General features: G+C 34.5%; 1 protein-coding gene and 1 long non-coding RNA gene across 2 annotated transcripts; one reads left to right on the top strand and one right to left on the bottom strand.

The window, feature by feature from the left end:
- Window positions 1-6,280: 6,280 nt before the first annotated feature.
- LOC147516303 (uncharacterized) lies at window positions 6,281-10,644 on the top strand. The gene is made up of 2 exons (XR_015211007.1): window positions 6,281-6,440; window positions 10,339-10,644. It is a non-coding gene; the product is annotated as an uncharacterized LOC147516303 (long non-coding RNA).
- On the bottom strand, window positions 9,638-10,298 carry LOC147516304 (auxin-induced protein 22D-like; the record flags this gene model as incomplete). The annotated part of the gene is made up of 3 exons (XM_086595005.1): window positions 10,031-10,298; window positions 9,805-9,904; window positions 9,638-9,710 (listed from the first exon to the last, which is right to left on the bottom strand). Coding segments are annotated over exons 1-3 (321 nt in total), but the record flags the coding sequence as incomplete, so codon positions are not given.
- Window positions 10,645-12,311: the final 1,667 nt, after the last annotated feature.

A 12,311-nucleotide genomic window follows, 5' to 3' on the forward strand; every position in this document is an offset into this window, starting at 1 on the left:
AAAGAACTCATCCTTACTCACTGCAATTCTAGTTATACAATGTATATTATAGTACCATCTTGCTATAGGGTGGGATGTCTCATAAAAATAAGACGATAGTACTGCAGGACTTCGAAGTGACTTGTTTTCCCTTTGAACCTACTTCATGGGGTCTCCAATCACATAGATAGGATTACCGTCAGTGTCGCCCTATATATGGGCATAAGTCCCATCCCCATCGATGTATAACCACTTGCCTCCAAAAAGTGGTGTGGTCAGACATGTGGCCAAACTAAATTCAACCTAACATAATCTCTAGCAGCTGCTTGATTAGGTTATATCTCAAACTTATATATATCCTTTTCCCATTGCATACATTTCTTTATGTTTTAGTTATTGCAATGAGACAGTTGCAAAGCATATACACATCAAGAGGCTGTTTAGAGCCAATGAGAAGATTTGCCAAGAGGTTGATAATCTTCTTAGCATCATCACATCAATTTCCACCAAGGGTAAACACATAAATACTACTGAATCCAGTTTATAACATATTACCCTTCCAACAATGATGGAAATCTACTAAACATAAGTCCATAATCAATGGCTCCGCTATAGTACTTGGATAATCTGACACTATACATCCAATGTCCTTATAAGAGCACTGGGTTATCAACTCAGTATGCCATTAATATAGGCAATGGTCTCACATATATAATCCATCAAGTACAATAGGATGCCAATGATATTGACATATTTAGTATGAGAAAACACAAGTAGATTATTTTTCATAAGATGGATATCTGCCACATAAAGTGTTGACACAGTCTTACTAACGTAATACCCATACTTTTCAATGAAAATATTTTTACTAAGTGCTAAAACAACATAATGAGACCAACATGAGTTATAATTCCTATATTCACCAGTCATTCAATTCTGTAGTGCCCGAAATTCCCCTATACCATCCGGCCAGTCTAGTTTAAGGTACGCTGTGGGCTTCAACCATATTCAAATATCAACATCTTGACAACTGAATATAGCAGTTACAGAAATGAGTTTAACAACATAATGAACTATCATTTCCAATGACGGTCTATTATGTGTTTCAAATAGGAATTTCTCTATCTTATACACATTCTCAATGCTAGCACTCATGATATTAAATCATCTAAACAAAGAGAGATTAACATATATGTCTCGCTTTACTCTAAAGAAAGTACACATCTTTATCAACAACGGTACTTTGACATCCATACGACACCAATATGTTGTTGAATTGCTCATGCCATTTATAGGCGCTTGAATAAACTCATACAAAGATTTAACTAAATTGTATACCTTAAGCTCATCACCTGGTACTACTTGATATTGTAGTTCCTCACAACTACTCAACTAGAGTCTTTAGAATTCTGAAGAAGAAATTCTAGTTACATGAGCAAGGTTCCAAAATAGTATAAATATTTTCTCTGAGTGAAACCCCGTGGCTATTATTATTAGCCTTGTATTTTGCAATACAACTATCACGTTTTAGTTTTCTCTTGAAGATCTAGTTCAACCTATAGATCCCCCAATAGGTAGATTAACTACCTCCCCTTAATGATTTGTGTAAATCAAGAGTCCAGTTTAGAGGAGTTGTATCCTTCAGAAAATGACACTTCTCTCATAGACAAACAACTTCCTTATAGGTTAATGTATCTTCCTCAATAAACATATAAACGTCATCACCGTGAATGGTGGCTATACTCACTGATAGTCTTCCAAATTTTTTGTTCAGAAATTATGGGATTCTCTTATGTAGTTCATTATGAACATTCAACCACTCTATGCTAATTTCACAGAAAGCACAACTTCAAATAAAATTAGTATATAAGACATTCAATAATAGTGTGGTATCTACAAGATTGTTCTCACTTATGATAACTGAAAACAAACATCACTATTATGAGTTTCACAAATGAACATCTATTAGATAGTTCTAGGTCTCAAAAATACTTCTTTTAGATTCATTCACAATATCCTTGGCAATACACCCCCCACATTTTGAAGCATTTTTGGATAGACCCAAGACCTTTCCATACTTTGTAGTTCGATTAGTGTCTTTCCAATTATCTTGTGAGGTAAACTATGGTAAAACAATGTCATGCATATGGGTCACAACCCCCCACAGTTCAATGGTTACTCAACCAAATCAAACTTATATGCAAAACACATTATACTGCTACAAACACTAAAAGAAACAACGACAATAATATGCACTCTTATGACAAGAATATACTTTACTCAAGTCTATGATTATGGATCATATTAAACATAGTTATATTATGGTCATGCTATCTATATGAAAGGAAATCCACAAATAATTCTATTGAATTTTAAAGAATATAAGAATTAGATGAAAAAGGTTTTATCCAAGATAATATCATTATCATTCTTCTTTTCATCATTCAACATTCCAACTTACATAGTGAGACAATCTACGCACTTATACATCACCTTGGCTATTTATTTATACTCATAGGAGGATAATGCCTAATAAGACAATCTACAAGTGTTACATCTCCTTGTCTAAAATATATAGTCACTGGAGGATATTGTCTACGAAGACAATCCATAACCTTACATCTCTTTGACTAGATTAGGTTTAGGAGGATATTGATTGGTTCTCATAGTGTGTCCTCTCGTAGACAACGATGTTCATTACTTAATAATATATGACATGGTTAAGCTTCATGCCAATGTTAAATAATGCATTCATGCCAAACATGGTTAATATCATATCATAGGTTCAGGAAAAGTAAACTTTAACTGTACCCCTCACAACAAAAGATATATGATATTAAGCAAATCTAGCCACTGAATATGCAAAACAACTAAGGACTCCACCTCCTCTTCTTACGTTAGCTCAAGTAAGATAGAATACCCTATCAACAAGACCTCAAGTACTACCACAACATCTAATGGCTCAACTTATTATTGTCTTCAACTAGAAAAAATTTACCAATAAACTATCATCAAGTTTAAAGTAAATCCACGATGATTAATATCCAAAGCTAGCATGTTACAAAATCTTAACATATGCTATATTAGATATAAGTTACAAGTTAGTTCATCTAACATGTATTTTTACAACATTACAATTATAACCATCGTCTCTAACAACACGTACACTCAATAGAGGTAAACAATTATGCATTGAATATATTATAATTACTATCCAAGATTTGAGTGTGGTTGATATTAACTATTTTAAGGTCTCTCTTAGACCATCTACATACATCTACATATATACAAAGAAAATTAATATCAAACTATTTCTAGCCAAACCAATTAATATCTTAGTGATAAACACGTATAATTTGTTGACTAGGTTATTAAAGAAGTTTAAACTTAGGGATTTTCCTCCTAAGAATAAAAACTAGCATGCAACTCAAGGCAATTATATCATCATATAATCAAACCAAAATAATTGCAAAGAGTGAAAGAATATGATACCTAACCGATTGAAAGACCGGATTACCATATTTTCCTCCTTCCAGAACAATAGTTCAAAAGAACTGTAACACTGAATCAGTTCAAGATGAATTGGGTATCAAGCCTTATACCACTGGAAAGCTCGTTGAATCAGCTATCCAACACAAGAAGCGGATTGCATAACCGATCTCTAAGCTAAAAGTTATAGCAGTTTTTGTAAGGAGTGATGCAGTTGTCAAAAAGACAAACTTTGATGTTTTTCTTGATAGAAATCTCAGATTTGACACAAACATAGGAGAAAGGTCTACAACCATATAGGGTTTGATAAACCACAAAAGATAAATAAAGATTCAATCTTTAATTGGTTTCCCTAACAAAAACGAAATTATTAGAAAATTGTAAAGTCATTACCTAATAACACAAACAATAACTCAAAGTAAAAGACTTATCTTTTGATTGCCGTGTTAAAGTACTCTCCTTTGTTCTACTACAAAATTCTTTTCTTAAGATTGTTAGAATAGTTGTATGATAACAGCAACTAGAGTATAATAGAAGGAATAGTAGTCAAATAGTGAACAACCAAGGCATTGATATGACTGTCCTTAATGAAAGATTTCGCCCCTTCCACTGGTGCAGAAAGGCTACAATGGCGTCTTCTCCTCATAGGATTCAATGGTTACAGAAGGCTGGTTTTGCACTAATCAGACTTTTCTCTAGAACGGCGTAATTACTCTCTCTGGCAGCTAACGGTAAGAAGAGAAGGAGAAGCTAGGGTTTTGTTTGTGCGAGATCTGTTTCTGTAAGTATATTTGATCTGGACGCACAGTCCTGGTTATATAGAGAGTCACAGTCGGTTTCCAGAAACAGAATAGAAAACTTACTGGAAACAAAAATCCGAAACTTGCTCCAAAAGCAAATTAAACAAGTTTAGGCAATATGGGACTATCTTCCAAGCATAAAAGTGGAGAGAACACTCAATGTTCTCCACCTCCACTTTGCTCACTCTTAAGTAGATTGAAATATAACAAAGAGATTCTAACATGTATTGTTCGTGTAAAGAGAATAAGGGGGCGCGCACGCTCTCATATGTCTGTCCCAAGGGGCACACACCCCCTTGCCTAAGAAAAAAAGTTAGGTTTTTTTTTCCCCTCTTTTTCGCAAAACAAAGTTAGTGGAATTTGGTCAAGAAAGAGGCGCGCACGCCCTCCTGTGCCTGTTCCAAAGGGCTCCTGCCCCATTGCCTCTACACACTGAGTTCTGATTTTTCTCCAGTAAATCGAGATTTTATTTTTACATCGAAATTTCAAATTACTATAAAACCAAAGTTCAGTTTTTAGTAAGAGAAGTCTTTGAGAGAAACCCAATTTTGAGAGCAACCAAAATTGAGAGAAAACTCTTGCAAAGATATAAAGCTTGTAAAGAGAGATTAGTAAAGAGAGATCTAATAAGTTTGGATAAACTTGAGAGGAGTTATTGTAATCTTCTTTTCCACACTTATAAAAGGATTTGCTCTTGTAGAAGTAGACATCATTATCTTGTGTCTCATTGTGGTAAATTACTTTACATTGCTATTGCTTGTTTGTGATAGTTAATTTTAAAGTTTAGGTTGTGATTGTTGGTTGTAGTGAAAGTTTAGATTTTTAGATTGGAGTAGTAGATTGTCTAAGTGTAAGCTATTTTAGTGGGGATCGATTGATATCGTTTTTCCCAACACATCTCTCTAAAGAGTTGTCCTGGTCTTGTAATGGATTAGAAGCGTTCGACTTGATAACTAAATGTCTAAGTGCATCTATTGGGAACCCAGACAATGGTGGAGCGGGAGTAATATTTAGAGACTCAAATGCAGCACTTCTAATGTACAGCAGTGATATTGGCAGTAGAGAAAGCAGTTCATATAAGCTGGAAGAAATTGTGGATTGAGTGTGATTTAATGATAGTTGTACTAGCAATTAAGGGTGAACACATTCCATGGTCATTAAAGCCTAGGAGGGTCAGAGCAATTCAAAAGCTTGAATGGAGGGTAACACACACTAAGAGAAGCTTCATCACATATGTTGAATGCCAGTTTAGGACATACTATCGATTTGACTAGGAACCTCCTGTAGCTAAATGAATAGTTGTAATCCACATCTCTTCACTACACCATATTTAAAAAAAAAAGACAAAGCTACCGACACTTTTGTTTTGTCTTTGTGTGACTACGCCCACCACGTGTCGTTGAACTCTCCTAAGCGTCGGATCGCATTATCACACCAAAATAAAAAAAAAATAAAATCACTCCTAACCTGTTTCGTTCTCTCTCACCAAAATAAAAAAAAAACTTGTTTCGTTCTCTTCACTCTCAAAAGAAGATCACTCTCATCATATCGATCCTCAAATCACTCTCAAAATAAGAAAAATCACTCTCAAAATCTTCATATCGATCCTCAAATCGCTATCTTCAGCAAATCTACAATCTCTTCAGGTAATTTCAATTATTTCAATTATCAAATCTACAATCTCTTTATCAGATCTAAGCGATTTCGTTTAGATTTTAACGTTTTTTAAAGATTAATTCATATAATCTTTATCAGTATTGATTTATTCACTTTTTTTTTTTTGGGGGCGTTATCGAACGGATTTGTCGAAGTTCGATTAATCGGGGATCTCGTCTTCTTCGAGTTGCTTACAGGTAATATATATATATATATATATATATATATATATATATATATATATATATATATATATATATATATATATATATTATATGTGAAATTAAATGGTTGGAAATAATTAGGATGTGTTTATTTAAGATTAAATTGTTTTTTTGTGTTTTTAGGGACCTGGTGCATATAGTGAATCTGCTGCTTTGCAAAAGCTTATCCTAATTGTGAAGCGGTTCCTTATGAACAATTCGCGACGCTTGTTTTGTTTTTATAATTTCCTTGCTCAGTGTGTGCTAGGGGAGTGGCTATTGGACTTCGTGTTGCTCGCAATATCTTCCCACAGTATGTCTTTCTATATCTTCTTTTCATTTCTTTTCTCTAACTCAATAATATTTGAAGGCTTGCAATGAAAATGAATGGCAAATTAGTGTTTAGTTTAAAAAAAAACCTTTTCTGAAACTCTTCTGTATGAAGGGACACCAAGAAGCTGAACAGTGGTTGTTCAAGAACGGATTGCAGTGGGCCGTCAAGGATAAAATTTGGTTTTATTTGAATTGGGTCCTCGACAAATTATACCTAGACCTCATTGGACAAAATGTTCAGTATATGCCCAAGTCAATTTGAATGCGGCATGCCTAGTTAGGTAAATCAATGAGTCCATATTCGAGGTTCCCCATCTCTTCCTCAACAAACATATTCCTACTAGTGTACCCAAAATGGATATCAAACTATAGAGGATCTTATATATAATCACTAGACATAAAATCTTGTATTCCATAACAAATTTGTCTAAGTAAACATTATAGCAAGCAATAACAAGAATATAAAACATGATACATAACATACCGGGCCAAATATCGAATCAGCTTCAACGAAGTTGCTTACATTTTCAGGTCTACTACACAAAACTACAAAGACACTGTGTATAAGCTCTTGCTGCTTCTCCACAGGCTAACCTTACATTACAAAGTGGATACAATATCAAATCATGTATTTCTAATATCATTAGATAGAGAAAATGAAAATGAGTTAAACTTGGACTTCTAATATCTATTTCTAATATCTATTGACAGTGCAACGCCCAACTTGGACTTCTTAACCAAACATATTTGACCAACAATGAGATTCAGTTGTCACGTTGTACGGCACACATAATGATCTTATTATACATTTCCATTTCTTTATTGTTGTTTACTTGTTTATATCAAAGCCAGGGTTCAGATTTTGCTGCTAGCAAAAAATTGTTAGTGTAACTATTTTGTTTGTCGTGTATTTTCAGAATAGATAATGGCATATGCTGTTTAGCCGACTTGGGTTTACTTTATTTTGATGTTTTGACATGTTTTATTAGTTTCCATGCACTTAGCGAGGATTTTTGAATGAGCATCGCGAAAATTTCATGAGTTTTTTGTGAGTTTAAATGGATAATGAAGACTTATTATTTTGTTTTTAGTTATTGATTGTTCATAATGTTGTGAAATAATATGTACTTATCTACATATTGCATTAAGTAGGGATGAGTTTGTCACGCCCGCATGAGAGTGGATGAAGGAAAGTGGGGAGTGATGCATATCTAGATGGAATCGAATCATTCCTTGAATTCATGAGGGATAGTTTAGGAAAAGGAACTTGGTCTTCTTGTCCGTGTGCCAAGTGTTGCAATGTTCGTGGAATGGTTGATCCAAAAACCATTTTTGTTCATTTGGTTCGTTATGGATTTGATGAGTCTTACACTACATGGTATTTTCATGGGGAGTCATTTGTAAACAATGTTGGGAATTTTGAACCTTTTGGTTCGTCCTCTCATAACTCTCCCGAAGATACCCATCCTCAAGAAATTAACTTTGTGAATGAAGAGCTTAGGACTGTCCAACTTGATGATTTGGATGAATGCGTAGATAAGATTAGTTCGGATGAAGATTTCAATGCGGATGAGATAAGTTCGGATGAGATTAGTTCGGATGAAAATGTGGATGTCGATTGCCATAATGAACAATGTAACCAAAATCCAGTTAATTTAAAAAAGGAGATGAAGTTCAATAATTTGTGGGAGGATGTGAAGAGACCAATATATTCCTCATGCAGACAAGAAAAGACTAAGTTATCAGTAACAGTTGAGTTGATGAACCTCAAGACAAAACATCAGTGGTCCGATAATAGCTTCACAGAATTATTGGATACTTAAGAGATATTCTTCCCGAAGATAATACATTGCCTCTCGCCTCGTATATGAGGCTAAAGGGCTGATTAAATCTTTAGGTATGGACTATGAAACAATCGATGCATGTCCCAATAATTGCATTTTGTATTGGAAAACACTTGAAGCTCTTCAAGAGTGTCCTAAATGTGGTGTGAGCAGATGGAAGAATGTTGAAGCTGTTGATCTTCTGAGACAAGAAAAAGGCTAAACCCGTACCAGCAAAAGTCTTGAGATACTTCCCATTAATACCTAGGTTACAAAGATTGTATAGGTAAGACTTTGGCTTCAATACTTGTACGTTATCGCATTTACTTCTTACCCTTTGAATCAATCAGTTTTTAATGAAATATATGTATATATTTTTTTTAGTGTTCCATGGATTGGAGAACATGACATGGCATTCGAGGGCCGTGGTTGATTAAAAATAGAGTGAGACATCCGGTTGACTCTCTCAATTGGAGCACGTTGATGCAAAGTGGCCAGAATTTTCTTTGAGCCACTTTAATGTCCGTCTGGGACTTTGCGATGAGATGGATTTAATCCGTTTTCTCATTCTAATAGTTCTTATTCGTGTTGGCCTGTTATGATTGTTCCATATAATCTCCCGCCATCTCTTTGTATGGTTAAACAGTTTATTATGTTGTCCATGTTGATACCTGGGAAAAGTAGTCCAGGGAAAGACATTGATGTCTATTTGCAACCCCTAATCTCCGAGTTGAATGAGTTGTGGTCTACAGGCACCAAAACATACGACTCTCATAGTAACACCACATTTACTATGAAAGCAGTTTTGTTGTGGGCCATACATGATTTTCCTGCGTTTGGCATGTTATCGGGTTGTAAGACTGGTGCAAAATTATGGTTGTCCTCCATGCGGCGAAAAGACATATTCAATTAGGTTAAAACATGGGAATAAGAATGCATATATGGGCACTAGGAGATTTCTTCCAGAGGATCATCCTTTTAGGCGACAAAAAATACCATTTGATGGGAAGGAAGAACATGGGAAGCTCCAAGAAGATTGAGTGGTTCCGAGGTAAAAAAAGCAAAGTGGAAAGTTTTGAAACGGTTTATGGAAAGGTAGCACGAAAGAAAGGGAAAAAAAATGTTGATGATGAGGGCGTGACTGCATGGTCGAAAAGATCAAAACTCTTTGACTTGCCGTATTGGGAGGTAGCTTAATTTTCCATTTCTTAATTTGGCTTGTCGTACATCATTATACATCATTGTAATTTGTGTGTTTTCGTGATTAACAGTTCTTGTTTAGTCCTCACAATGTGGATGTAATGCATGTGGAGAAAAACGTAGCCGAGAACCTTATTGCGACAATTTTGGATTCTGATCCTAAAGCCAGACCTTTAGCTTCTGATCCTTTCATGATCCTCAACCTCTTGCATGAAGAGATAAACATTCTGTAGGATTGATAAAGAACCGTGTAAGTTTCATACTAAATGACAGAAGAAACCAAAAAAAATGGTGGTAAGCATGAAAGGAATAAGAACTTACTCCCATGGAACGTCTCCAACTAACATCCAATCACCATCTTTGTCTTCATATGTAGGTACATATTCTGACCCATTATAGCCTTCACTCTCTGAATATTGACCTATAAACACAAAGAACAAGTCCAGATTAGGATTCAGGAGCAACGTAACCTCAGAATCAACGTAACAACATCATCTCTCAGATAATAATTATTATAACGTAATTCCTATAATGTATATTCTCTTACCAATAGTAAACTTGAACATGGCCATCAATGCCTTGAGGAGCTCTGGGTACCCTTTGTAGATCTTGAGATCAATCTTCCTCAAGTAAGGAGCTCCATCCATGCTCACTTTGACATACATGCCAGGGGATTCAATTTCCAGAGAACCCATTAACCCTGAATGATCAGCGGTTGCATCTCTACATTCATTTTCTTTCAGATTTTAACAAGCGCAGTTTCTTTCAGATGTTGTTGTCACTAGTGTTTTGTTCTTTTCGGTCTCGGGCATTTAAAGAGTTCTGTTTTTAAAGAAATCTTATTATCTGTTTCAGGTTGAGGCGGGAAGTCGAGGATGGAGAATTCCATCAAGATCTGATGTATCTTAAAAGCGATTGGTACTAGAAGAATACACTATTTTCTGTTTTGTTTCTATGGATGGATATCCTGAACTTAGTACCATTTAACGACTAAATGTTTTGGTTGAATTTTCTGTTGTAAAAGTACTAAAAGAAGCTGCGATGGTTTGTTAGTAGGAGCTGAGTAACTTCTTGATGGGAACCTTTAACTATTGCTATTAGGCTGAGTCGCTGAGTAGGCTATAAAATTGTTTCTATTAGCCATTTGATGATGGATGAGAACTGGGCTTTGTCTATTACTGCACGCTTCAAATTTGTTATTACTGATGTAACGTTTTATTATTCGATGCTCTGAACTGTAGGGGCATTTTTTGGCCCTGATTCAGCCTTTTTAAAAAAATAAATGAAAAAAAAAAAAAGACACTTGTCAAGTGTTGTAGAAAAAAAAAGACTACAAAAAAAAAGGGTCACCATACGACACCCAAAAGTGTATTTTTTTTAAAAAAAACGACATCCAAAAGTGTCTTTTTTCAACAGATATGGTGTAGTGCTTTATATTATAGGTTAATAATATATCCTGAATTCCTGACCTGTGCGAAAAAAAAAACCCTTGTGATAACTTCCATTTCCGTTTGAAACCACCAGAATGTTTTATGATCCTTGCAAATAAAGAAGGGAAAAGAAACCATTTAAAATTTAAAAATATTTTTGGTACACCATGCTATACGTTTGCAGCATCTTAATTGCTAGTTTCTATGTACCAGTCAACTCCATCCACAATTAAGGCCCTGCTTTTATGTTAAAAACTTCAGTCATAAATTCAAGAGGTTTTTGTTAAATTTAGCTATCTCTTATAGGCATAGTACTACCTGCTTACAGGCCTACGTTGAACCCTATGGACAGATCATCGCAGACCTATGATAGCGGCTTTGGAATGCTAGACAAGCAATGTAATATATTTTACCGTCTATAACCTTCGTGGACTAAAAGATGGCATTCCTTGCACGTCTTCACTCTGCTAATATCTAATACATTCGATAGACTTTATGTAGCACGAGGAAAAAGAAGAACAACTGTTTTTAAAAACAATGAAAACTAAAAAAGTATCAAACTAAGAGTACCAAACTTTGTAATTTTTGATAATATGGAGACCAATTTTTTTTTCGCTAATACCCAAATTGTGTGATTTTTGTAATGTAGGAACTAATTATCTACGAGTATGCAAACCGTACTACGCATCGGTATTTTTTCAAATTTTTAAACATGTCGCTCTAACATCTCTCTAATAATATGATTTTTTGAATTCTAATTATAATCTAAAAAATAATATAAAAACATTAGGAGGGATTGAATATAATTTGAGTGACGTGAATGAGATTTTTTAAATTATTTTAAATAATATGAAGCTAATTCTAATTTCAATAAAGTGAGAGAATTTTTGGTAAATTGTTTAAAAATGAGGGAACTGATTCGAATAATTAAGGATATTTTGATTGGTCTCCCTCTCCGCCAGCCATGATCTCTCCTCGAGGCTAAAAAACTGAAAAAAGAAAAAAAAATCGTGTTTGCCCTAGGATCTCTCTAAGCTCTTGATACCATGATAAACGAGTATGCGAACTGTGCTACGCATCGGTGTTTTTTCAAATCTTTAAACCTGTCGCTCTAACATCTCTCTCATAGTATGATTTTTTGAATTCTAGTTATAATCTAAAAAATAATATAAAAACATTAGGAGAGGTTGAATATAATTTGAGTGACGTGAATGAGGTTTTCTAAATTATTTTAAATAATATGAAGCTAATTCTAATTTCAATAAAGTGAGAGAGTTTTTGGTAAATTGTTTAAAAATGAGGGAGCTGATTAGAATAATTAAGGGAGGTGGTTCTAAAATCATAAAATAGAGAGATTACAAATACACAGTTCGGTTGAGAAATTTTCCTCCTAAAGAT

The sequence above is a fragment of the Coptis chinensis genome, chromosome 2, assembly GCF_015680905.1.
Source record: "Coptis chinensis isolate HL-2020 chromosome 2, ASM1568090v1, whole genome shotgun sequence".
Classification (NCBI taxonomy): domain Eukaryota; kingdom Viridiplantae; phylum Streptophyta; class Magnoliopsida; order Ranunculales; family Ranunculaceae; genus Coptis; species Coptis chinensis.